The sequence below is a fragment of the Lagopus leucura genome, unplaced genomic scaffold (genome assembly GCF_019238085.1).
Source record: "Lagopus leucura isolate 7727_CA_CO unplaced genomic scaffold, USGS_WTPT01 Super-Scaffold_100008, whole genome shotgun sequence".
NCBI lineage: Eukaryota > Metazoa > Chordata > Aves > Galliformes > Phasianidae > Lagopus > Lagopus leucura.
The window spans coordinates 272,088-299,706 of NW_024962265.1; the positions used below are offsets into that span (position 1 = coordinate 272,088).

General features: G+C 46.7%; 3 protein-coding genes across 3 annotated transcripts in view; 1 reads left to right on the forward strand and 2 right to left on the reverse strand.

The window, feature by feature from the left end:
* Window positions 1-227, reverse strand: part of CEP41 (centrosomal protein 41) — an 8,155-nt gene extending 7,928 nt beyond the window's left edge. Inside the window, exon 1 of the mRNA XM_042872523.1 lies at window positions 146-227. Within this exon, the coding sequence (XP_042728457.1) occupies window positions 146-178 (33 nt within the window). The 5' untranslated portion in view covers window positions 179-227. The remainder of the gene's footprint in view (window positions 1-145) is intronic.
* A 185-nt stretch (window positions 228-412) lies between these two features.
* On the forward strand, window positions 413-6,286 carry MEST. Its single transcript, XM_042872502.1, has 12 exons — window positions 413-458; window positions 1,558-1,712; window positions 1,831-1,910; window positions 1,993-2,070; window positions 2,363-2,499; window positions 2,743-2,801; window positions 2,954-2,994; window positions 3,075-3,145; window positions 4,468-4,569; window positions 4,765-4,841; window positions 5,068-5,131; window positions 5,523-6,286. The coding sequence occupies exons 1-12, from the start codon at window positions 421-423 to the stop codon at window positions 5,638-5,640; spliced, it is 1,020 nt and encodes a 339-aa protein (XP_042728436.1). The 5' UTR covers window positions 413-420; the 3' UTR covers window positions 5,641-6,286.
* Window positions 6,186-26,872, reverse strand: COPG2 (COPI coat complex subunit gamma 2). Its single transcript, XM_042872501.1, has 24 exons — window positions 26,774-26,872; window positions 24,325-24,377; window positions 23,640-23,720; window positions 22,743-22,814; window positions 20,630-20,709; window positions 20,190-20,265; window positions 18,520-18,612; window positions 17,710-17,796; window positions 16,722-16,879; window positions 15,985-16,118; window positions 15,272-15,339; window positions 14,586-14,774; window positions 13,300-13,395; window positions 12,667-12,910; window positions 12,166-12,241; window positions 11,624-11,727; window positions 10,622-10,747; window positions 9,902-9,964; window positions 9,653-9,792; window positions 9,294-9,465; window positions 8,416-8,513; window positions 7,754-7,892; window positions 7,365-7,463; window positions 6,186-6,694 (listed from the first exon to the last, which is right to left on the reverse strand). The coding sequence occupies exons 1-24, from the start codon at window positions 26,808-26,810 to the stop codon at window positions 6,564-6,566; spliced, it is 2,616 nt and encodes an 871-aa protein (XP_042728435.1). The 5' UTR covers window positions 26,811-26,872; the 3' UTR covers window positions 6,186-6,563.
* Window positions 26,873-27,619: the final 747 nt, after the last annotated feature.

The following is a 27,619-nucleotide window of genomic DNA, read 5'->3' on the forward strand; positions in this document are numbered from 1 at the left end:
CCCACTGTTCACCCCAAGGCCCCCCCCCAACCCTTTACCCTCACGGCCTTCACTTCAAGGCCTCCCCCTCTGGGACCCCAACCCCTCTACCTCAGGCCACCCCCCCACGTTCCTCCCTTGCCCGTACCGTCCCCTTCCCGCCCACCTCCGGGTCACCGACGCTCCTCCTGCTCGACATCGTCTCACCACGCTTCACACGCTCCGCCGCCTCCCGCCGTCCGGCTCTGTCTGCCCCCACCACGCAACAATCCCCGCCCCGATTGGCCTCCCGTTCCCCTTTCAGCCAATCAGAGGAGGCGTAGAAACGTTCGGCGACCTGACGGCGTTCTGCCGTTGCCAAGCAACGGAGAGACGCCGGGCTCGGGGAGGGCGTGGCCAGGCTGAGGGACATGCGCATGCGCAGGAGGCCCTGCCCACGAGATGGAATGGCGGCGTGGGAGCCGCGCACCTGAAAGCGGGTGAGGGAGCGCCCGGCCTGAGGCCACGCCCACCGCCGCCAGGGGCGTGGCCTCCGCCAATCAGGAGAATGGAGAGAGTGGGGGAGGGGGCGTGGCTAGATATGGGGGCGTGGCTTGCGCGTGGAACAGGCGGGGCTTAGTGGTGAAGAGGTGGAGCTTGGAGGGGTGAGGTGTGCGGGGACGTGGGGAGGGTTATGGGGACGTAGGGGGGGTGGTGGGGGCTGTGGGGAGGTTATGGGGATGCGGGGAGGGTCATGTGGTCACAGGGTGGGTTATGGAGCCACGGGGAGGATTATGAGTTGGGTGTTGTGGGGATATGGGAAGGGTTATGGGGACACGGGGTTATGGGGGCATGGGCATGGGAAGGGTTATGGGAATGTGAGGTTATGGGGAGATTAGGAGATTATGGGGAGGGAACTGGTGTTTATGGGAGTCAGGTTATAAGGCCTGGGAGGTCATAGGGACATAGAGGAGTTATGAGAACAAGGGGGTGGTTATTGGGATGAGGATGGTTTATGGGAATGGAAAGGGTTATGGGGATGTAGGGAGGGTTATGGGCTTTATTGGGATTGGGGGTGGGCTTTATTGGGATATGGGAATGGGCGGGCTGTGGAGACATGGAGAGGGTTACGGGGTATGGTTATGGGGACTTGGGGAATGGAGATGGGGGAGTGTTATGGGGAATGGGAAGGAGAACATGGGGGAGGGTTATGGGGACATTAGGAAGGTTATGGTGATGTGAGGTTATGGGGACTTTGGGGGAGGTTATGGGGATGCAAGATTACAGGGACTTTGGGGGTGGTTATGGGGATGTGAGGTTATGGGGACTCTGGGGGAGGTTATGGGGATGCAAGACTACAGGGATTTTGGGAGTGGTTATGGAGATGTGAGGTTATGGGGACTTTGGGGGAGGTTATGGGGATGCAAGGTTACAGGGACTTTGGGGGTGGTTATGGGGATGTGAGGTTATGGGGACTTTGGGGGAGGTTATGGGGATGTGAGGTTGTGGGGACATGAGGTTATAGGGATGGGGGGATATGGGGTGGATGGCCATTTGTGGGGATGAAGTTATAGGGACAAGCTATCCCACCTCCTGCAGGATGAAGGAGTGGTGGGTGCAGGTGGGGCTGCTCAGCGTCCCACTCCTGGCCGTGTACCTACACATCCCACCCCCACGGCTCTCCCCAGCGCTGCTCTCCTGGAAGGCCTCTGGAGCTTTCTTCACCTACAAACACCAAAGCATCTTCTACAGAGGTAAGGACACCCCCATGGCCACCAGGAAATTGGGTTGCGGGCGATATTTGGGCTTCAGCCCATATATCCTTTTGTTTTGGTGGTGCCACATCTTGAGGTCCTTCCATTCCCTCCACAGATTCAACTGGCGCTGTGGGCAGCTCCGACATTGTCATCCTCCTGCATGGCTTCCCAACCTCCAGCTATGACTGGAGCAAGGTGAGAACATGGGGACACCCCGCTGGGATTCCTCCCTCCTGGCAAAACTCCTATTTTCCTACATTTTTTTTCTTCCTTGCAGATATGGGAAGGACTGACCCAACGCTTCCACCGGGTGATCGCTCTGGATTTTGTAGGGTTCGGGTTCAGTGACAAGCCTGTACGTAAGCCTGGAAAGAGGAGCTATTGGGGGTTTGGGAATTGGTGTTCATTTGGGTTTCACATCCCAATCTCTTCCCCCGTTCTGAAAAAAGGAATGAGACATTCTAATAGCAGAAGGGATAAATAAGGTTGATAGCGGAGATGGGTTCAGTCAATGCGCCACCCTTTCTTGGGTGTGATGTCCTCTAGGGCACATGGAGAATGATTATGGGGACATCTCCATCAGGCTCTTTATTTTGAAGTGTTTGTGGGTTCACATGCTCTCACGGTGATTCTGCTTTCCTTGGCAGAGGCCCCACCACTACTCCATCTTTGAGCAAGCCAGCATCGTCGAGCGGCTGGTCCGTCACCTCGGCCTCCACCACCAGAGGATAAACCTCCTGTCCCACGATTACGGGGATACGGTTGCACAGGAGCTGCTCCACAGGTTGCTGGGCTGGCTGCTCCATGTTCATAGAATCAAATGGTTGTTTTGGAAGGGACCTTAGAGGCCGTAGAGTCGTGGGAGGTTGGGTTGGAAGGGACATTAGACATTGTAGAATCGTGGGAGGTTGGGTTGGAAAGGATGTTGGAGATCGTAGAATCGTGGGATGTTGGGTTGGAAGGGCTTTCTTAGAGATGCCCCCCCAGCTTGCAGAGGGTGTTTCTCCATCTCCCCTTCTGTTCCCAGGTATGAGCACAATAAAACTGGCAGCATCCTGATCAACAGCCTCTGCTTGTCCAACGGAGGTGAGGTTTGCCCAGCACATCGGGATGGGTGGTAGGGTCAGATTTTAGAGGTCCTTCAGCTCAGGTTTTTACTAAGATTGCTGAAAGACTGGGGAATGCAGAACAAAACAATTATTACAGCATTACACCTCTGTTCTCTGTGATCCTTCCAGGAATTTTCCCTGAAACGTACTACCCCAGATTCATACAGAAGGTGAGCCTGTGGGAAAAGCACACCAGAATCACCCATCTGTGCCCTGCAGTGGTGCCACCTGCTTTTTCTTTCTGCCCCAGGTTCTCAAGGATGGGGGCTTGCTGTCCCCCATCATCACGAGGCTGATGAACTTCTTCTTCTTCTCTAGAGGGTGAGTTGGGCTCTGCAATGGTGGGTTCCATCCATGGGTGGGGGATGTGGAGGAGGGTATTTGGTAAAGAAATATAAATCCCAGGCAGAGGTTTGCTCCTGAATTTAAATAATCAAACCGAGGTTGGAAAAGTGGTTTATTTTGCTGGAATCCTTCTGTCCTATGAGGATGGAATTGCAATAAAACCTCTAAACCATCCTTTATGGGGTATAGGGTCAGGTATTTTCACCAGATATTGCTCATTTCTTTGATTTCCAAAAAGCCTTCGGGCCAAATGCGAAGCGTGTTTGGGGGATGAGTCGTAGGGTTTGCTGGCACCCACGTGCTTCACAGCTCCTCTTCAATATCTTTATTGATGACCTCGATGAGGGCATCGAGTGCACCCTCAGTAAACTCGCAGATGACACCAAATTGGCTGGAAGTGTGGATCTGCCTGAGGGTAGCAAGGCCCTACAGAGGGATCTGGACAGGCTGGAGAGCTGGGCTGAAGCCAATGGGATGAGTTTCAACAAGGCCAAATGCCGGGTCCTGCACTTCGGCCACAACAACCCCAGGCGATGCTACAGGCTTGGGGCGGTGTGGCTGGAGGACTGCGTAGAGGAAATGGACCTGGGGGTATTGATTGATGCTCGGCTGAACATGAGCCGACAGTGTGCCCAGGTGGCCAAGAAGGCCAATGGCATCCTGGCTTGCATCAGAAACAGCGTTGCAAGCAGGAGCAGAGAGGTGATTGTTCCCCTGTATTCAGCACTGGTGAGGCCGCACCTCGAGTGCTGTGTCCAGTTTTGGGCCCCTCACTGCAAGAAAGATGTTGAGGCCCTGGAACGTGTTCAAAGGAGGGCAACAAAGCTGGTGAGGGGTCTGGAACACAGGCCATATGAGGAGAGGCTGAAGGAGCTGGGAATGTTCAGCCTGGAGAAGAGGAGGCTCAGGGGAGACCTCATTGCTCTCTATAACTTCCTGAAGGGAGGTTGTAGTGAGCTGGGGGTCGGCCTCTTCTCTCGTGTCATTAGTGATAGGACCAGAGGGAATGGCTTCAAGCTACGCCAGGGGAGATTCAGGCTGGACATGAGGAAGTATTACTTTTCAGAAAGGGTGGTCAGGCACTGCAATGGATGCCCAGGGAGGTGGTGGAGTCACCAAGCCTGAGGGTGTTCAAGGAAAGACTGGAGGTTGTGTTGAGGGACATGGTTTAGTGGGAGCTATTGGGAATAGGTGAACGGTTGGACTGGATGATCTTTTAGGTCTTTTCCAACCTTGGTGATTCTCTGATTCTATAACGGGGGAGCGCTGACCCTTTTTGTGCCCTGGGTTCTTTTCAGGCTTGGCGCAGTCTTTGGGCCGTACACGCAGCCCTCACAGGCAGAGTACTGGGACATGTGGACGGCGGTGAGGACCAACGACGGCAATCTCGTCGTGGACAGGTAGGCCGCTGGGATTTCTGCGGGAGCTCTTGAGTTTGACGCTTTTGAAGGTTGCCAGCGCTCAGCCAGGCATCAGGATGTAGGATCCTCAGTCTCCAGCTGCTTCTGTTGGGCTTTGGGATCTCTGTTGTCCCCAAAACAGATGCGGGGTGTGATCTGAACACATCAGCTGTGTAACAATGGGCTTCTCTTCAGTATTTTGCAGTACATAAACCAGAGGAAGAAGCACAGAGACCGCTGGGTCGGGGCTTTGATGTCCACCTCTGTCCCACGTAAGTAGGAACGTTCTTTTTTTTCCCCATTTGGAGTGAGGCTCCCATCCCTGGAGGCACTGGAGTGTGGTGCTGGCTTCCTTCCATTCATCAGGGAGCTTCTTGCAATGCTGATGAGGATAACAAGGCTCAAGTTGGATCTGTGCAGGTTCAGTTGGGTCACCTCCTTGGCTCGGTGAAGGATGTCCATGGATACAGAAGTTCAATTTGTGCTTCTTTCTTGCAGTGCATTTAATCTACGGGCCCCTGGACCCTGTGAATCCACACCCAGAGTTTCTCCAGCTTTACAAGTAAGACACAGAGCAGCAGTATGCAGCTGGGGTTTCGTTATATGGGGGGTTTTGTCTCAGTTCCCTTTCCATAGGTTGGTTTTCCTTTTCACTTCCAATCTACACAGTCAGGCTGGACAGTAGTTTGGAAATTGTTTCCCAGTTTTAGGCATCAAAGTCACAATTCTTAGTCACAGCTATCGTGCATGTGATGATAAATCTTAACTGTCTGATGTGGTTAAAATTCCAGAAAATAGAACAGGGGTCACCTGCAGCTCTTGGAGGGTTTCTGATGCCAAAATCCAAGTTATGGAGAGAATCCCAACTGTGAACGAAGGCATTCATCAGCTGGTGGCTTTCTGTGCCTGCTGCAGTTCCTGTGCTTAAGTCTTGCTCCATTCATTTCCAACAGAAAAATGCTTCCCATGTCCACAGTGTCGGTGCTGGATGACCACATCAGCCACTACCCCCAGCTGGAGGATCCAACAGGCTTCCTGAATGCATATTTGAACTTCATCAACTCCTTCTGAGCTGCTGCAGCTCTGTTCTCTCTGTTTACAGCTCAAGAGACCTTGAGCTTTATCTCCAGATAAATGGACTTTGAATCTGTAAACCCTCCAAGTATAGACAGTATAGACGCTGTATTTGCAACTGTCAAGGGGCATCTAAGCACCCTAATTTTGGCTTTGGTAATCTCTTCTTACATGGAAGTCAGCACAAGGTCCCTCCTTCCCCCTTTATTTCCAGGACTTTTCACAGCTTGAAGCCCAGGAGAAAGCTGCAGTGGTGTTTGGTACAATTTGATAAGGTTCAGAGAATTGATATTCCACAGTGCAAAAGGAATATGCCATTCATAGGTGAAGTTTAATTTCTATATACATCGGGTTTTTTGGTCTCTATTTGACACAAAATTGTTTTAAAAATTGTACATTTATGGGCTAGCAGAGTCTGCAAGGTTTTGTTGTTTTTTAACTACTTGAATTTAACAGCACCCCTTTAGGAATAAGGGGCTTCTGCTAATTAAACAGCCCCTATGGGCTCATTTTTTGAACTGAAGGCTTGGAAGCAGACGGAATTAGAAGAAGAATTTTCTATTTTATTGAACAGTCATTCATAGGAATTCTACCATTTGGACCAGCGTTTATTTTCTGTTAATAAAAATCAGTTTTGACAAAATTCCAGTTCCAGTTTTCTTACCACCTACATCTTTTATTTTCCCTGCTCTACTGCCAGCGGCCAGAGACAATAAGTTAGAGAGGAATGAGCGAGTGATGCTGAGGGAAAGGACAAGGGAAAGGCTCAGTACCAGCCAGCCACTACTGTAACATCATACAAAATATTTACCAAATGGAGGAGTAAAAACAACATGCAGAAGGACAGACAGACAGCTTGATCTGGTGTACATCCAGCTGCTGTTTGCAAAGCTCCCACTGCAGCTGAAGCGCTGTAACGCTCAGCCTACAGAAGCCAGGATGACATCTACAGGCATTTCTTCCTTGCTTCTGACTGTCACCTGCATGGTCACGCCATCTCCCAGTGCAAGCCTGGACCTTACCAGCACATCACAACCACCTCTGTATACACCTGAAGACCAAAAACAACAACAAGACACGTTGAGCTTCTGGCCATTTGCACTGAGACTGGGGATTAAACCGAAACTTTAAATTCCTTCAGCTCTTGAGGCCAAGACTGAAGGTAATAACAGACATCCAGACTCAGCATGAGTTGCTGGGGGGCCAGGCAGAGTTACATGGACAAAAACCAGGAAGGGAATAGCTAAAGCTCACTTCCAGTTGGCAAAGGCAACACTGCCTTTGTACTTTGTACTCCAGATTCTGCCGTGAAGGCAAAATCCACTGTCTCAACTTCCAGGAGCTGTCCAGAAGCATAAGCCTGAACCACAGTCACCAAATAAATGTGACACAACAGGCCATTTTAGGATGAGGCTTTTTCAGGAACTCGAAAACAAAACAGTCCTAGAAACCTACTTTTGGCAAGGAATTTAGTTAGGTGTTTCTGGAAGTTCTTCTTCAAAGGATTCACTGTGTTCCCACATGCAGAATACCTTCATGCTGAGACACAAGGCCTAGCCTGAGTACACCCACAGTGGCAGGCTGCAAAATGAGCACCAGCTGCATGCAAAACTCACAGCTCTCCACAGAGAGGAACAAGAGCAGAATCTCCTTGCCTATTTCCCATCATTTAGTAAAAAATCTGTCTGAGAAACATGGATGAAAACAGTGTGAATACGTACCAGCTAAGTAGAGCGTGTGAGAATTTTTGTTCTCTGGCACTTTATCTGATCGCTCACAGGGCTGCATGCCCAAGAACTTGATGATGTTGTTGACAGCTTCTGCATTCAGAAATTGAAAAAGAACGTTATCTCCAGTTCAGTGCCAAGCTTTCTGTGAGAACTGACTTGTGATGTCCTTCCTGCTGTCTTTAACAGCCTAAAAAGGCACTGCCAAGCTTCCACTCACGACAGTCCCAGCACTGCAACACAAAGCTTTGTTGCTGGGACGTGATATGACACTGGAAGGCACCAAATCCTCCTCCTCCCACACTAACTACCTTCTTAGAATGGAAGATTTACCAGGATTACTACTGCATGGGTCAGTGATAAATGAGGACAAATCATCTTACCGTCGAGGGTTTTGATTGAACCCAGTGCAAAGGTTTCTTCTTTCTCAAAGTCGTCTCCCACTTCTTCCCACGCAGCTGCAAAGTTGGGCTTCAAAACCTTCTGAATATGGTCAGACACCGTCACCTCCAAATCTTCCAACTGACAGAAAGAAAAAAGCAAGGGAGTTTTTCAGCTGTCACTTACGAGAAGGATGCAATTCTTAGAAAGAAAAAAAGGCAGAGCAGCACTTTGATGAGACAACCCTGGCGTGACTGGCTTCAATTTCAGAAGAAATGCATAATAATACACTAAAAAAAGCAGAGAAGAAAAAAAAAATCAGTATTTGTGGTGGCCATCTGTAAAGCTTAGAAGAAAAATATACAGAAAAGAAACAGTGGCACCAAAGGAGAGCAGAAAATGGGGCAGTTGCTTTTTGACTCAGAGTTATTGCTTCCTTCACACCTGCTACCACAAATCCTGTTTTCACAGGGCACTAAAGCCAAACTGACTTTTGACAGAAGTGTGGTTTTGGGTAAGGATCTAAGCAGGCATGAGCTATGAGATTTTGGAAATAGTGTTTCAGGTACATCCTGTGTTCTCCTTGATGGGCTTCAGATCTGAAAGAAAACTGTCGGTGCAATGGCCACGTACTCAGAAGTAATGACAAGAAGACAGAACTCACCACGTACTCATCATCATAGCCATCTTCATCTGGGACTCCTGTGTTTGGGTCACAGTCCCGGACAGTAAACTTCATTGTGCAACTGAAAGTACAAGCAACTGGGGAGGAAAGGAAAAGTCCATACAGGTTAGTGGTGCAGTTTCTTCTGTTTGAGCCCTTGCTTCCCCAAAAGGAGTTTGGAGGAAAATACATCAGCTTTTCCCCAAAAGACAGAGACATGGCAGTGGCCAAAACGCTTTCCATCTTAAAAAATTTCCCCTAGACTCCAAGATGAAGATCAAAGGAAGATCTCAGAGGGGGAGCATTCCACAGTGTGACAAGCACAACTCCACCAACTTGCAGCCTGGTCTGCATCAGCCACCAGGACAAACCCTGCAAGGGTTCCTGACCAGTGGACTATGATCCAAAAAACAGAGTTTAGGGATTCAAACTAGCTCTGATCTTCTCTGGTTTAGAGTGCTAACCAAGACATCCACTGATAAGCTGAGTCACGTTAAATCAACTTCAAATCCAACTGAACTTACTTGAAGTGTGAACAGATTAGGAGAAAGAAATAAAGGTGCAATCTACCCATTGATCTTCCTCCATTAGCATTTTTGTTTTGCTGATTCTATTCCCCAACACTACCCCAGCATCCGTGCTTTCATTGACTCAAGGTAATAAACTCAGTTTCCCATACCATCTGCATTCTGTTCCTCATTACCATCTCATTTTTAATCATCCAATATGAATGATGAAAAAAAAGAATCACGTGTGCTATTTTGCACAAACAGGCCCTACACAAAAACCAGCATGTATGGCAGATGAGAAAAGCAGCACTGGAATCTCAGGATGGGCTCAAATCCCACAGCCTGAACAGTTCAACAGCTGATTGATACCTGCAGTGGGGTCATCCTGGGGCATCTGGACAAGGGTGTAACACATGCCTGGCTGGTTGTAAGCCAGGCTGGGTGCTGGGATGCAGCAGATCACATCATAAGCATCCGATGGCTCCATCTGCACAGTGACTCTTTCTAACAGCTGATCATTTAACGTGTTTGTGCAATCAAACTGCAGAAGTATAGAATGAAAAGGTCTCAAGAGCAGAAGCAGCATTTCTAATCAGCAGTTTCCCCCAAATTAGCTACAGTGCTCTGGCAGCAGTGCTTATTTTCCCTTAGAATCATAGAAAGGCCATCAAGATCCAACCCCCACCACCACAGGGAGGGACACCAACCTCCAGATGTGGTACCCTTACCTGGAAAACGATGTGATTTGTGAACACATGTTTGATGCAACGAACAAAGTACTCTGTTTCTGCTTCTGTGAGCTGCACTGGTTCTGAAGACTTGAATAACGGCCCCAAGCTCTTGAACTCTGGAATGGCTGCCAGTTGCTCTGCACAGAGAGGAAAAGGAAACAGACACTCAGTGACAGCCTTGTTCATTCCTCCCACCTGACCTGTAGCAATCCTCCCACTACTTCAAGCATGAATCCTCTCACATACCTTGGAATATATCCTGACGTGAAGGAGCAACTTTTTCAGGTTTGCTGGTCACTAGGGAAATCTCTGTGAGAAGAAAAGACAAGAAAAGTGCTGTCAGCTCCACTGTGCACTTCTAAATGCCTTTGTGTCTCTGCTAAAAACTCATCAGCCTGTAGCATTTCAAACCTTCTGCTCGTTATCACTGCCACTTCGTTACATGTGCATTTAAAAGTCTCTTCTGCTGGGCAATATTGGATTGCATGGAAAGGAGAGATTTGATAAAGAAAGTGCACTGTAATCTAGAACAGCCAGCAAAAAGCTCACTACACTGACTGCATGACTGCTCCAGTTTCAGTATGCAGCACAACCACAGCTGTGATACATGAGCACAGCAGTACTCGAGACAAGCTGTCATTTCTCAGAAGTCATTAACTTCCTTACTCTGCTTACGTGAGAACATTCAACCCAGGGAATTTGAAATCCCATATCTAAAAGATAAGAAAAGTAGAAAGGGGAAAAAAAAAAATAATCCCACAACATTTTCTAGAAAGGTTTTGCAAGGTCAAGATGGAAGATCAAAGGAAGCCAGTGAAGTGATTTGGTTCAGCCTTCAGCTGAGTCAGTCTTGGCCTCATCCTCCCAGGACAGCAAGCAGTTTACAGACACCAAGTGTCATTATGGCAACCTGAATGCTTACAGTCTTGCCTAGAACCTGACTACAGAAAGCCTGAGCATTATTACCTGCTTTCTGTTCAAAGATGGGTGCAGTGGCCAGCGGAACTGTTTTCATATCAAAAGGTTTGTCAGAAGGCTCCAGTGTATATTGGTGCAGGGCTTTCTCCATTCCAGGAACAGAGACAGTCAGCCCTGTGACACAGAACAGCAGACAGAAGGTTTGACAGGTGGAACTGTCAAAAACCTACAGGCACTATGATACAGGGTTGACAAATGAACACAGCCAGTTCTGTATTGTCCACTGCACTAGAAGCAACAAGGCATCAGTGTCTGAAAAAACTTACCAGTGTTTCAGCCACATCCTTCTTGAGATCAAGTCAAATTATTCCAAAAGTTCTTCTCTGTAGCCTGTCCATTGGATCAGACTGCAGAGAAAAACTGTATGGAATCTAGAGCTCACAGCTAGATAGACTTGGGCTAACAAACAGCTGGTAAAGTACTTCCACTTCTTAATAAACACACACACACTTGCATACATGCACACACATGAAGTACATCAAGATCCTATGCAGAATAAAAAAGCTGCTCTGAAGATGACAGAGAAATTTGCCTTTCCAAAGGGTACTGGAGTCTAAACAGATCACTTGAGAGAAGTCATGTTGCAATAGTCTTAAACCTTAAACACTTCACTTGCATGACCTTTTAGCCACAGGACCATAAAACATTTTTATAACCAACTGTCACAGCAAGATATTTCAACCTCTTTTTTTTTTTTTCATGGAGAAAACAGAACAAAGGTTAAGAAACTTGGTCCAAGCAGAGGAAGCAATGATGAAAACACCCATCCAGCTTTCCTGCTGTTTATCTAGACAGCCTTTCCCATATTATGCTAAATATGCCATTCTCAGTTGTCATAAACATTGCCTAGCAAAGTGACAGTGCTGGAAGTTAGGCTCCTTCTGGTTATTCTGACCCAAGTTACAAGAGATGTTTTGTAGTCTTCTTACAGCAGCAGTTAAATAACAGCTCAGCCTTCACATGGTGCACAGAATCCTCCCTATCACTCACCATTAAAAATATAGGCAGCATTCAGGGCTATCTGCCTCTGCTGTAGAACATTCAAGTAGAACGTTGCTCTGTCCCGAACCTCATCATCGCTGTCCATCATACACCTGTTGTGGAGAACAGCAGGGCAGCAGTCAGCTCTCAGGAAGGTACAGACCATACATGAAGGCAAGAGATGCAGATCTGTGAAACTGGAACAGCTGAGATCACTACTCAGCCACACACAAGTTACTCTTTCTAAGTAGCATGGAAACCTGCCTTCTTACTACGGATGAATGCAGAAGTATGCATGCTTACTGAGGCACTGTAGACTTACTGCCCTCTAAGGAACATTCTCACATCAGATTGTCAGATGATTGATGACTAATCACACCTTGCACTGACACCTTCAGCACTCCTGGGCTCCTTGCAGACATAAAGAGACACCCTCTGCTCAGCAGAGCCTCCACATTTGGAGTTCTGGTTTGGTCTAACTTGCTTCTTCATGGAAACAGACTGCCCAGTGTCACCATGTCTCAGCACATACAGCACTCATACCCACCCACCTCTGCAAAAGCACCAAGATGCTTGGAAGAAGATTCTCATTTTGGGCACCAAATTTTGCTAATGCACTTACAGCAGCTAGAAGAGAAAAAAGGGAGGTGTCAGTGGTGCTAAAGCTATCTGCAAACGTTTTCACAGCATGATTCAGTGCTGTGTGCACTGTTCTCCTGCAGTCACAATTGCTAAGGTTGTCGCTTTCATACCACGAACCCTTTAGTGATATGTTACATGATATAAACTACACCAGTATTTTCAGAAAGAAATAGTTAAGTGTTAGGGATTACAGACCAAGGTCACCTTAACGACCCTGCAACCCTTTTTCCAAGAGAATTCTCCACCAGATGACCTCATTCCAGGTAGCTTAAAGTCCTTTTCACAAGCAATGCACAGGAGTTACTTCTTAATACCTCTGGAATAAACATTGCCTCCCACACCCATTTTCAGCCTTGAGATTTCAAACAGAACTGAGACACGAATCCATGGAGCTTTGGAGGAGAACTTACCAGCCCTCACAGCCTCGTTCTCCAGCACCACCCTGTTGAATATAAAACGGATGTACTTGGATGGGGATGGAGTCCTGGGCCCCTCTTTTCCCAGCAGGTGCAGGATCTTTGTGGCAAGGACAGTGTGCTCACAGTCTTCAATGAACTCGCAGAGGTGAGCCAAGCCAGATTCCTTACTCTCAGGATTCTCCTCAATGATGCTAATTATGCAGTCCACAATGGCTCGCTTGTACTCAAAGCCTCCCTGGGAAGAGAAAAACAAGAACACTCACCAGGCAGGCAGAGCTCAGACCACAGAGCTGCACAGCTCCCCTCAAGCTTCGATTACTTCTTCCCATGAAGGAAAAATAACACATTTATACTAACAGAAGAGAGCAGGAAGGCTGGATAATCTAATAGGGTCTTCTCATGGGTCAATATAGGCACAGAATCTTAGAATTTCTTCAGATCTTTTTTTTTTAATGTACCAGCTCTAATTCACAAGCATCTTTTAGACAGGTTTGACCCACAAAATAAACAGGGTTTTGGTGATCACTCAGGCCATTGCTATGCAGCCAGTGATATAAAACAAGAGACCCTTCCCACCACCAGAGCTACCTGCCAAGAACTACACCAAGGAAGTTTCAAACATACATCATCCCTGAGCATGTTGGAGAGGAAAGTCATCATGACGCTGTGTTTCCGAGGGTATTTCTGGCACAGAGCACTGATAGCCTGCACTACCACCACCTGCAAAACAACACAGATGCGTGTTAGTTACACATTTATCCTTCTGTGAAGGCACAGGCTTCTCACCATCTCAAACTTTCACCTTGACAGATTACATTCTTGTACAAGAAGGATGAAATCTGGCTGTGGACTCACAGCAGGAATGCATTAACAACTCCACGTCAACATGCTGCAAGACTTGGCTCCGCTAGGGAGGCTGTATTCTGGAATGAATTCAAAGGCCCATTCCTCCCTCTGCCCTCTAATGACCCTAATCTAATTCTAACTTGACAGGTCATATTTTGTCCCTAGAGTTCTTTGCAGTTTCAAACTTACTTCTTTTGCTTATTAAAAGCAGTAAGTTTTGATAAGACCTCTGCACACTGATATCAGCTTTCCGTACTCATGTTATATTCCTCAAGGCAACTCTGCAGTGTGAAGGGGAAATGTAAGATGAACAACCCCTAGCCAAGTCATTACCTGATTTTACAGTGACTTTACAGACTGAAGCAATACAGACTCAAGTAGAACAGTTAAAATCCCTCTCCAAATTAGCAAGCAGAAGACAGTAGAGAATTTTCTAGGAAAATGCACAGGAGACAGTTATCTACCAAATGATGTTCCACCTTTTTTGGAGTGGTGAGAGGAAATGAAACGGTGTATTTCACAGAATCATAGAATCACAGAATGGCCTGAGCTGAAAGGACCACAAAGATCATCCAGTTTCAACCCCCCTGCTGTGTGCAGGGTCACCAACCACCACACCAGGCTGCACAGAGCCACATCCAGCCTGACCTTGAATGCCTGCAGGGATCCAGGGGCATCCACAGCCTCCCTGGGCAACCTGTTCCAGTGCCTCACCACCCTCTGAGTGAAAAACTTCCTCCTAATATCCAATCTAAATCACCCCTGTCTCAGTTTAAGACCGTTCCCCCTTGTCCTATCACTGTCCATCCTCAAAAACAGCCATTCCCTGTCCTGTTTAAGTGCTCCTTTCAAGTACTGGAAGGCCACAATGAGGTCTCCCCACAGTCTTCTTATTTTGACAGCTGGAAAACAGACAAGCACACCTTCTGAATCTAAAGCTGCCTTTACTCTATCAGACTTACTAATAAATCACTGGAGGGTTTAACAAACGGGAAAAGCTTAATAAAAACAAGAATGGGAGAAAAACCTGCAGCTGGAAAGAGCAGAGGCCTCCAATGCCACACCTTAAACTCATCTGATATTTCTGACACGAAGGAAGAGATCTGTTTCATGAGCCTGTCCACGCTGCTCTCACTCCCTGTCTTCAGCAGGGTGGTGATGGCGAGGGTAGCGATGCTGCGGTTGGAGTCAGTGATGAGGTTTTCCAGGTCCAGGTTGCAGGCAGTGACTGCAGATGGATGCTTCATGGCCACCTGCAAAGGAAACCATTTCAAAGCTGTAAGGGTTTGGCAGCCACACAGAATCACTCAGGTTGAGAAAAAGACCTTAAAGATCATCGAATCCAACCACCTAACCATATTACCCTAACTCTACAGCATGGCTTGACCCAAGTCTTGCTCTGCTACTGCTGTAGCTTTGGAATCAGAATGTTATTTCCTCCACACATTTTATTTATACCTTTTACAGAATTAAATATTCAAGGCTCTGCTTCTTATATAGTTGAAGAGCTCACAAGTTGTCCAGCTACAGCCTTGTGGTCCAGAAATGAGCAAATACAGCTTGAATGCAGAAAAGACTTCTGTCACACCAGAATATCTGGCATGGAAAAGACAATCCTCCAACAAGGAGTATTTCTGAATACAGTAATCACATGAATAGTTGCTCTGTTTTAGGCAACACACCATCAGGCACCAAAGTCTGGCTTTCTCTGATGCTCTTGTGCTTGTTTAGAAGATCTTGAAGCACTCACTTTATTAAGGGTCCGTACGGCTGCGTATCTCAAGACAGGTTTGGGAGAACTACAGAAAAGCTGGAGCACTGAAAATAAAGAATCAAGAGAAGTAAGTCATGACAAAATGCTACAGAGGAGAGATGTCAAATAAAACCTGGCTCTAGGCACCTTATGAGAGCTCTCATGCCCACAACAGATGTGGAAAAGGAAGTTGCCCTGTATCACCCCTCTGATATTGAGAGGGGCAAACAATACAGTCACAAGTCACTGCTGCAGAAAATTAAATGTAATCTCTTTCTAAAAATGGGAGAGGGAAGTCTCACGTATTCCCATCCAACTGCAGATGGCACGCTGAGCATTCATGCAGTTCTATTTGTCATTTATCACTAGTTTCAAAAGCAGATTAAACACGGCCTTCAGTTTTACACCTTAGAACAATAACAAGCTGTTTCCTAGTAGTGTCACATCTGTGCTATCAAGTCCTCTACCTTTTCCCTCCCACCTCCTCTTTCTGTTGACAGCACCTCTGCTGCCCCCTCTCTACAGCTCTGAAGGAAATGGGGAAGAAGGAATCAAACCGCTTCCCATCCAGAAGGCCCTGAACTCGAGGACAATCAGAGCATTTACATTTTGACTCCAGTGCTTCAGTTAAGCTGTACTCGTCTCTCCAATGTGTTTTTCCACCCTTTCTAACAGCTAAGAAAGATGGTAAAAAGGACTCTTGAACCAACCTGAAACAGCAGGTGCCAGCTCCCTTGCTGTGCAGTTTGGCAAATGGATGATTGCAGAAGCAGCTTCATAAATAACCATTTCGTGCTTGTTCCGCAGGCAGCTCTCAATGAAGTCAAACAGTGGACTTTCATGCCTACAAACAGAAGAAATTTCACACTGTGATGCTGAACTACACACAAATCCCAACGTGGTGTTGTTGAGAACATGACAGAAGGCACAGTTAACACATGGTTCTCTTGTTTCTTGCACTGTTGCGTTGCTCAACTCATACTTGAACAACAGAGCTCCAATCCCCTACTATTCCATTCATCTTAAGCTCATCTACAAGCCACAACTCCTGTGTTCTAGAAATACTTTGTTAATTATGTATTACACATCACTAACAAAAACGTTCACCAGTCAAAGAATTGCATCAGGAGATGAATTTCTCATAGATCTCTGCTAGTATGAGATCAGATTAGGATAGAGGCTTCTGTCTGTATGGCTGTAATACAGGTAGATACTGTGTTTGAACTGCACCTAACTAGAAAAGCACAACAGCCTCCTCCCCTCCCGAGATGGCTCAGCAGTTTTAATCCCACTGCCAACTGAATTCTGTTGGTATGGTGCCAAACCCAAACCGAAAATACCCAAACCTCACCACACAACTACCACACAAACCTCCAGGCATCAGCTCTGCCTACTTCTACCTCAAAGCACAATTAATTTGGTAATTCACATGCTGCTTCTTTCTTACCCCTCTTCAGATTCCTTCAAGAGTTTGCTTGCAATCCGGATCAGCATGCAGTAAGCAAACTGGGATTTCAGGCCAGACTTGGTGAACTTATTCAGCATCTTGGAAACTGCGAGACGGTCGTTTTTTCTGAGGTGGTAGAGCAGCCCCAAGGCATGGTACTAAGAAACCAAAACCAGGCACAAGAACACATGAAGGCATTCAATACACACTGCAGTTGGAAAAAGGCAGGTTGTTAGCCCTCTTCTGTGTCTTACAATTGCAGTTTCCCAGCGTTAGTTCCTTCTAATCTCAAATGATCTGAGTTTCCTGACGAGCAGCAAAGATATGCAGTATTTCTTTTTCCTGCCTTCCCATTGAGAAAGCCTACAAAGAGCTCTTCAGTTACTTTCTTCCCTTTTCTCCCCATTAAATGTCAGAACTCTTCAGCTTACTTAACTGTGATGCACACTAAAGCTTGCTTTTATAGAGCATGCTTAACTTCCAAGATACCCCTTGAAATCACAGCTGACTAGAAAATCCTTGACACGTTGAAAGTCCAAACCATAAGAAGCACAAACTGTAAAGTACAAAAGTCCAAACTGAAGAAGAAGGAACACTTCCAGTTGCTTGCCAAGGTTCTTTTGCCATAGGACTAGCTTACATAAAGCTTAACCAAGCTGCTGACCGAGCACCAACAAAGCTGGTTTCGTACATTTGGTGCTCATTCTGTCTCATAACACTGAACATATGGAATGAACAGTGGCATTCCAGCCACCAGAAGACTTGTGGGGAAAGGACAGAGGATTGCAATAAAGCACCATCTCTTAATTAATAAACATGCAGTGGGGTTGTGGGAAAACTTGTGATTTTTGAAGCTGTGGAATCATTTCCTTCAAGTCAAAATTACCATTAAAAAAAAAAAAATAATAATAATAATAAAAAGTAATTGATGTTAATGTTTTTTTCCCAAGGTTGTTTGAAGAACTTACAGAATAGCACTGACACATACCTGCACCATGATGTTGTCACTGGAAGCTGCCTCCTGAGCTTCGTTGATCCATCGTTTGACTACATCATAACTGATCTTCATCATATGCTGCAAGAAGCCACAAACTGAGACTGCAAACAAGCTAATACCAGAAGCACTGTGAAGTATATTGCTTTGATCCACCAGTGAGGCCAGCCTCTTTACCCAATGCCCTTATAAAGCACTGCTTCTCTTGCACCTCAGTCTCAGCCTTTCACTTGTTCTTCCCCCCTTTAATACAAACATTAAACAAGCAAGATATTTTCCAGCCTTTGCTCTTAAACAATGGAGAGAGAAAACACAGTGAAAGTCTTCAGCTGTCCCTTCTACTACGTACCAACAAAAATAATCTTGTATGGCAGTCTATTCAGGGCAGCAATTCCACTGATTTCTTATTTGCATAGCACAGAGCAAGCTGCTTTTACTTTCTGTTGCAGTTCAGAACCACCAGCACCCATTCCTTCCCAGCACAGAACAGGTTGTTCTTATTTACTCACCAAGCTGTTAAGCATTTTCATGGCCATCAGTGCACTTCACTTTTGAAAACCAAGACAAGCCCCTCACTGGTTAAATTAATGTTCCATACTAACTACATGCTGAACAATTTGCACTTCAGCTGTTATAAACAACATACTTGAAAAGGGAGAGAATATTAAAGAAGGAGATGGAGAAGAGAGACTGTTTGAGACCCAGGAAATTCCACTGCTACACAAATAGCAGACTGCTTCTCTTAGAAACACAGATTGTCCTCCTAGAATGCACAGAATTACAATGATATGCTGCTTTACTTACTAAGGAAGACACCAGTGCAGAACTAGACACGCTGGGGACTTTGTCCACAATGGCTTGCTTCATGTATCTCTCAATAGCTTGTAACATTGTACCCTGTGAAAAAGGAGGGGGAGAAAAGTATTGATACTCAAACACTAGAGGCAGAACATAAGGGCAGTTTTAAGATAAAAACATATGCAGAACATATCCAAAAAATGGATATAATCCACTTCACCTGATTCTAAAAACACTTATTTCTGCAAGTGCCAGCTCCTGAAGGTTCAGTGACACAATCCAAGTCCACAGCAAAGTAATCTTAGACCAAAAACCATACCTCCAAAGCTCCTGCCTTTTAACTGCATGGTTTTAGTGCTATAGCTCCACAGAATTATCACATCACTAACACAGAATCATAGAATGGCCCGGGTTGAAAAGGACCACAGTGATCATGGAGTTCATGAAGGAATTGAGTGCATCCTCAGTAGGTTTGCAGATGACACCAAGTTGGGAGGTAGCATCGATCTGCCTGAGGGTAGGGAGGCCCTTCAGGGGGATCTAGATCAGCTGATCACTGGGCTGAGGTGAGTGGGATGAGGTCCTGCATTTTGGCCACAGTAACCCCATGCAGTGCTACAGGCTAGGGGATGAGTGGCTGGATGAGTGTGAAGAGGAAAGGGACCTGGGGCTGGTGGTTGATGCTTGGCTGAACATGAGCCGACAGTGTGCCCAGGTGGCCAAGAGGGCCAACGGCATCCTGGCCTGCATTAGCAATAGCGTGGCCAGCAGGAGCAGGGAGGTGATCATCCCCCTGTACTCAGCACCGGTGAGGCTGCCCCTCGAGTACGGTGTTCACTTTTGGGCCCCTCACTACAGGAAAGATGTTGAGGCCCTGGAGTGTGGCCAGAGAAGGGCAACGAAACTGGTGAGGGGTCTGGAGCACAAGTCTTATGAGGAGCGGCTGAGGGAGCTGGGATTGTTCAGTCTGGAGAAGAGGAGGCTCAGGGGAGACCTCATTGCACTCTACAACTTCCTGAAGGGAGGCTGTGATGAGGAGGGGTTTGGCCTTTTCTCGCAGGCAACAAACAGGACCCAAGGAAATGGCCACAAGTTGTACCGGAGGGGGCTTAGGTTAGACATGAGGAAAAACTTCTCTCAGAGAGTGGTCAGGCACTGGAATGGCTGCCCAGGGAGGTGGTGGAGTCGCCGTCCCTGGCAGTGTTCAGGAGGCATCAGGATGAGGAGCTATGAGATATGGTTTAGTGGCTCGTGGTACGAATGGTGATGGGAGGATGGTTGGACTAGATGGGCCTGTATGTCCTTTCCAACCTTGTGATTCTACAATTCTATGATTCAACCCCCCTGCTGTGTGCAGGGTCACCAACCACCAAACCAGGCTGCACAGAGCCACATCCAGCCTGGCCTTGAATGCCTCCAGGGATCCAGGGGCATCCACAGCCTCCTTGGGCAGCCTGCTCCAATGTGTCACCACCCTCTGAATGAAAAACTTCTCCTAATATCCAGCCTAAACCTCCCCTGTCTCAGTTTAAGACCATTCCCCCTTGTCCAGTAGATGGCTTCAGAGCAGTGGCAGCTCCACTTCTATTCTAAGAATGCACCCTGCTACAGAACAGACACTTGATTTTAAATACACTTGTCATCTCTGAAACAAAAGTGTTGAGATTTGTACTTACATCAGTGATCCTGCAGAGAGCTCTGATGGCTGGGCCTCGATATAAGTCTTCCTTCCCTGTCATGTCTTTGGTCAAGCTGAAATAACCAAAGAGAGCCTGTTAACACTCCCTGAGCATCTCAATGCCTCACTTTGTTTGTGACATTCAGCTCCTCTCATTTAATTACTGTTCAAGCAGTTACCACATAACTGCAAGGATCCAGAATGGCTTGAAACAACATCTTAAGAATTAGCTATTTGAAAATTAGTAACATTAGAAGTCTGTAGAAATACATAACATTATAAAATACACTGTCCATTAAATTGCTTTGCCATGGACCTGGCTTATTTAGCTCCTTCACTCAGCAGGATTAAAGAAAAACCCAGCAGTTAAAACAAACATGTTTCAATGCAGCTACTTGTTTCAGAGCTCTGATTCTGTGTTTCCTGAAGTTGTACTACCTGCTTGTGACAATGATGACGTCCTCAGAAATATTGGCCATCTCTTTGATAGTAAGGTAGCACATTCTTCTAAGGGTTTGCTGTGAAAGAACATTGCAGGAAATCATTAAACTCAAAAGCAGTAACAAATGAACACTCCCTAGAAGTTTCAAAAATAAACAAGACATAGAACTCTTCCCCCTATGTCTGTACAAAGTATGAAAGTAAAACCATGTTTGCTAAGCAGACAACAGTCATCTTGCTTTCAGACGAATCAGAAAACAAATAAGAAAGATAAGGGAGATGTCACTGAATTGTAGAATGGCCTGGGTTGAAAAGGACCACAATGCTCATCCAGTTTCAACCCCCCTGCTGTGTGCAGGGTCACCAACCACCACACCAGGCTGCACAGAGCCACATCCAGCCTGGCCTTGAATGCCTCCAGGGATCCAGGGGCATCCACAACCTCCTTGGGCAACCTGTTCCAGTGCCTCACCACCCTCTGAGTGAAAAACTTCCTCCTAATATCCAATCTAAATCTCCCCTGTCTCAGTTTAAAACCGTTCCCCCTTGTCCTATCACTGTCCATCCTCAAAAACAGCCATTCCCTGTCCTATTTAAGTGCTCCTTTCAAGTACTGGAAGGTCACAATGAGGTCTTCCCACAGCCTTCTCTTCTCCAAGCTAAACAAGGCCAGTTTCCTCAACCTTTCCTCACAGGAGAAGTGCTCCAGCCCTCTGATCTTTTTAGTGGCCCTCTTCTGGACCCACTCCAAGAGCTCCACATCCTTCCTGTACTGGGGGCCCCAGGCCTGGACGCAGTGCTGCAGATGGGGCCTCACAAGAGCCGAGTAGAGGGGTACAATCACCTCCCTCTCCCTGCTGGTCACTCCTTTTTTAATGCAGCCCAGAACACAGTTGGCCTTCTGGGCTGCAAGCACACACTGCTGGCTCATGTCCAGCTTCTTGTCCACCAGGACCCCCAAGTCCTTCCCCTCAGGGCTGCTCTTGAGGAGATCTTCCCCAAGTACCAGGTATCCCAATACCTGGGATAACAGATGATAAATTGAACACTAGCCAATTGTGTGTGCTTACAGCCCAGAAAGCCAACACTATCTTGGACTGCATCAGAGGAGAGGTGGCCAGCAGGGCAAGGGACATAATCATCCCACTCTGCTTTGCCCCTGTGAGCCCCATATGGAGCACTGCATCTGGGGTTTCCAACACAGGAGGAGGGTCCAGAGGAGGGCCACGAAGACAATCAGAGGGCTGGAGCACCTCTCCTATAAAGACAATCTCAAACACCCAAGCTTGTTCAGTCTCTAGAAGAAAAGGCTGCAGGAAGATCTAATAATGGCCTTCCAGTATTTCAAGGGAGATGACAAACAGAAAGGAAAGAAACTTTCTAGACAGTTGAGAGTGACAGGACAAGGGGGAATGGTTTTAAACTGAAGGAGGAAAGATTTAGATTAGATGTCAGGGGGGAAATTTTTCACTGAGAAAGTGGTGTGGTGCTGGAACAGGCTGCCCAGAGAGGCTGTGGGTGCTCTGCTCCTGAAAGTGTTCAAGAAAAGGCTGGATGGAGGGCCCTGGGCAATCTGATCTAGCACTCAATCTAGGACTTGGCAACCTTGCCTGTGGCAGATGAGTTTGAAGCTTGATGATCTCTGTGGTCCTTTCCAGACCATTCTATGATTCTACTGCAAACTGATTCACAAATAGAGCAGGCCAGGCCATTCAAGTGAATAGAAGTATCTGATTCACAAACAAGTTGTTAATTTTATTCAGAGAACTAAGCAGGTGTGGATTATTTGCAAGCACAGGAACCATCCACAGAATTCTACTGATTTGTATACCAAGCTTTCAGTGATTGTTCATATTTTTCACAAGAGGAATTCAGCTCAGGAAAAAAAAAACAAAAAAACCACCAAAACCAACCTGCAGAAGTAACTGCATGTTATTATTCAGTCATTTGTTTCCAAATGGGGAATTGCCTCCAGCAAGTGGTTTGCTCACTGAACTTGCTCACTGAAGTGCTTGCCTCGCCCTCTTCCCAAAGCCTGGAACTGTTTTGTAATTACTGTGAATCCAGCCAAAACCAAGGAGACAGAAATCATTAACCACTGGGTACTTACATCATTAGACTGAAACAATCTGGTCATTGCAAAAAAGGCTTCTGTAGCTTCAGTGGTTCCAAAATGTTCACCCTGAAAATAGCACATAAGATGAGAGAGAACTGTAATTATCCACTAGCCTCCACTTGTAAACCTCTATTTAGAATCCCCACTCACACAGCAAGAATCTTCTCTTCGAAGACTTTTTCTTCTTGGGAATGACAGTCCTACCCTTGCCTTGTGTTTCCCAGGGAACACACACCAAGGTCACCACAGTTACACACTTGGTCTCAATCAAAGTGCCATCCAAAATGATGGAACAGTTTGTCAAGTAGCCTCTGTTCCCTCTTCTGAGGTCACTGTGTCAGCTATTGCTTTGGTTTTGTTAAGAAGGATGTACTTAGAGATGACTTGTACCAATCAGCACTGAACAGCACAGAGCCATCCCAGCTGATGGTAACTATGTTAGAAACTGCCCTGACTCAGGTAGGTGCATGCAGGAATCCTGATTCCACAGTAACCTACAGTAAATCTTCCTTCCTTACCACGCTTCCAACTTCTTCACAAACAAAAAGAACCTTTCACTCCCTCACCCTCTGCCTTCTGTTCTCATTTCACCTCTGTTTCAGTCAGGTGAATATATACGACTTCATTACATGATGCCTCAGTGAACATGGGCAGTAACAGCTCTCACTTGGCACTCAGAAAAAGACTGAAGAGCTTTAGGGACACAGGCATATCTCACCTTAGAGGGAAAGTCAGAAAGGGAAACATAATGCTACACCATTAGCTCCCTGTTTGTGGCGTAGTTGTGCTGAATCTGACTGCAGGAGGTACAAAACCTCTTCCACAATGAAAGTAATCACAAATTCACCTCGTGAACGTGCAATCTGGGTGATAAGACACAACGACAGTTACCTGGTTCAGCAAGTAAAGGATCTTGGTAAGTATGTGCAGGCATCTTCGTGGATTTATAGGAGTCTCATTAAAGATCCGTGCCTGCAAACTCAGCACAAATACTTCTTACAACATAACCCAACAATAATTTCTCCTTGAAAGCAGTTTGTTCTCAACCTCAGCAGCTCATAAGTTTTTTCATTCTAAAATGCATCCCAAGGAACATCCTCTTGGCATTCAGTTCAAGCTGGATAGGCAGCAAACTGAACTGGACACAGTGATTCAGTTTACTGTTTGGTACTGGCAATGTAATTTAAAATAGAAGTATAATCTAGAATATCTCAACTCTGCTCCTTTCATAGCATCTGCTGCCCAATGATTCAGCACAGAACAGAAAAACTGAGGCTCCTTTTTGCAGCTGTTTGCCACCCCCCAAAAATTCCTTGTTTATTTAACCACGCTTTCACCTCACCACTTGGTGGTACACAAAGCTGCAGGAAGCTTTTTAATACATGAAAGCAGGCAGGTCAGTTCTTCAGAAAGATCAAACTGCCACGCATAGAACCATCGCTGAGTAACACTGTGTGCACTTTCACACCCACCCAGTGTGATTTTAAATTAGCTATCCACATTTAATTGTTCACATCTCCTGCTAGCTGCGCTGTAACTCCTCCTCAAGCTGCTAATGCTTCAAAACCATTCATACCTCCTGAAGCACAGCACTCTTCTCCAAATTCTGGAAAGGATTGGAACCACTACCTGAGGAAGAAGAGAGACCTCATGGTTAAGAAAATACATTCATCAAAACAGAGAACATAATTAAGTTGTATATGTAAGGGGTGATCATCTTGCAACACAGCTGGAAAACGAGCAACAAGAAAATGACTTACTGGTGAAGTTGCCTTAATGCTCCCTTTATATACCAAAAAAAAAAAAAGCCAAAGCAATCAAAATCTGCAAGAGGGCTTCAAAAACATTTCAGAAGGGGAAACAGGGTGTTAATTTTGCTCACATTTACTTCTTTTTAGAAGAGGAAAGAGAGGATGGAAGATTCATATGGCTCCTTCTACCCTGGGTCTTTCTACAAGCTCTAATCCATCTCTTGTCCTGTTACAGAGGAACATTTCAACTCCTTTGCCCTATTTTGGAACCAGCTACATCAATCACCATCCATCTCATATACTAAATATCAGATATATAAGCTACATATTAGATATCTAATAAACTGAGTTTGAGTCTCAGAGAAAGCAGAGAAGCCTTTGGTTTCAGGGAATATAAGGAAGGTAAAATACTGTTCTTCTCTAAGATTTCTGAGGAGTGCTAAACATTTAACTTCTTTGAGATGACATTTCTCTGCTGGCAGCATAGAGAGAAACCTTCTAATTCACATTGCTGGTGAAAATACCTCTCAGAATCACTGATATGGACACACAAATCCCTCCAAACCCTACTTCTGAGCCCTTTCCTCCAACAGTAATGTTTTATTTTCCATTCACTCATCCTTCAGTTCTTGCACTGCAAGCAGAATGAAAGAAAACTCAATCCAATCAGTCCCATCTTGGGAATCACAGAATAGCTTGGGTTGGAAGGGACCTCAAAGATCATCTAGCTCCAAACCTCTGCCACAGTGGCTGGCAACCCTGCCTAAATCAGACAGCAAATCAAGTTGCCCATGTCCACGTCCAACTTGGCCTTGAACACCTTCAGGGATGGGGCACCCATAGCTTCTCTGGGCAACCTGTGCAAGCACCTCATCACTCTCAGTGAAAAATTTCCCTTGACATCCAAACTAAATCATAGAATAGAATCTCCAAAGTTGGAAAACATTCACAGCATCACCCAGTCCAACCATCCACCTATCACCAATAGCTCTCGCTACACCATATCCCTCAACACAACATCCAAATGTTCCTTGAACACCTCCAGGGTCGGTGACTCCACCACCTCCCTGGGCAGCTCACTGCACTGCCTGACCACTCTTTCAGAGAAGTAGCATTTCCTCATGTCCAGCCTGAATCTCCCCTGGTGCAGCTTGAAGCCATTCCCTCTGGTCCTATCACTAATGACACGAGAGAAGAGGCCGACCCCCAGCTCACTACAACCTCCCTTCAGGAAGTTATAGAGAGCAATGAGGTCTCCTCTGAGCCTCCTCTTCTCCAGGCTGAACATTCCCAGCTCCTTCAGCCTCTCCTCATAAGGTCTGTGCTCCAGACCCCTCACCAGCTTTGTTGCCCTTCTCTGAACCCCCTCCAGGGCCTCAATGTCTTTCCTGCAGGTGCAGCCTCATCAGTGCTGAGTACAGGGGAACAATCACTTCCCTGATCCTGCTGGCAACACAATCTCCCCTTTTAAGTCTAGAAACTGTTACCCTTTGTCCTATCACTATCCACATACATCAAATGTTGATTTCTCTCCTGCCTATGAATTCCTTTTAAGCACCAGAAGGCCACAAGATTTCCCTAGAGCATTCCATTCTCTAAGCTGAAAAAGCCCTGCTGCCTCAGCCTATCTCTGTAAGAGAGGAGCTCCAGCCCTCTGAGCATCTTCACGGCCATCCATTGGACCCATCTGAAAAGGCCCACATCCTTATGCTTAGGCCCATACATGGACATAGGACTCCAGGTGGGAGTGACCTCACGAGGTCAGAGCATAGGAGAACAGTCCCGTCCCTGCCCTGCTGTCTCCCTCTCCATTGACACAGCCCAGGATACTTTTGGCTGCCTGGGCTTTCAGTGCAAGACCTTAACAGTGCACAGACTCAACACAGTGACCACGTGCAACTTGAACTGGGGGTTAGAAGACCTCAATAGAGAATGAGTCCGGTGCAACCTAAACTTAATTTCCAGACGACTTCGTGGAGTGAAAACATTCAGCCTACAGCCCCATTCACCACACTTGCACTCAGCGTGGGCGCTCCCAATGCTGTCCAAACCACAAAGTCTCCGTGTGAGGAAGGCCGGTGTCCCAACACCGCTCTTCAAGAGCGATGAAGCCGAGCCCCGTTCCTCAGAGGCCGTTACCCGCTCACCTCACCACCGTTTCAGGCCACACACGCCCTGCCCTCCTAATATTCGCTCCCCGCAGGGAAACACCGCCCAGCCCTGATCCCGCTGCCTCCTCCTCCTCCTTCCCCCTCCCTGCCGTCAGCAACGGACCGGACTCCTCGTCCTTTTTGTCAAACTTCTTGATCATGTCGCCAGCACTCGCCCTCTTCCCTTCGAGCTGCGGTTCCTACCGGAAGGCGCAGCGGTTCCCACCGGAAGACCCGCCTCCTCGCCTGACAGCATGCCGTCTGATTGGTCACAGAGCTGTCACTCAAGCTTCTACCCTCAGTTGGCCTTCCTTCTCTCTGAGCCACGTCCCCCCGCCCGCAGCTGATTGGACGGGGCTGAGGAGGGCGGGAAGTTGGCCTTAAAGGGACCGCTCCGTCATTTTGTGTGGGGGTGTTTGATCTTCTCGACTGACAGAAAAATAAATAATCTGAACCCCGTAATAAACAATAAACGCACATTTTAATCACCAGGTGCCCTCAGAAAGGGTTATTGTAACCGAACTACAGGATCCAGCACTTGATCTTGTTGAACTTCATCCCATTGACCTCAGCCCATCAATCCAATATGTCCCGGTCCCTATGAAGGACCTTCCTACCCTCAGGAGATCAACACTTCCCCCCGACTTGGTGTTGTCTGCAAACTTACTGAGGGGTGTACTCGATTCCATCATTCAGATCACCAATAAAGATATTAAATAGAATGGACCCCAGTACTGACTTCTGGGGAGCACCACCCCAACAGATGGGTGGGGAAAAGGAAGGGGAAGGGGAAAAGAAAGGGAAGATCAGGAGAAAGGAAAGGAGAAAGAGAAATAAGAGGAGAAAGGAAAGGAAAAAGGAGAAAGGGGAGGAGAAAGAGAAATAGGAGGAAAGGAGAAAGGAGAAAGGGAGGAGAAAGGGAAGAGAAAAGGAGAAAGGGAAGGAGAAAAGAAGGGAAAGGAGAAAGGGA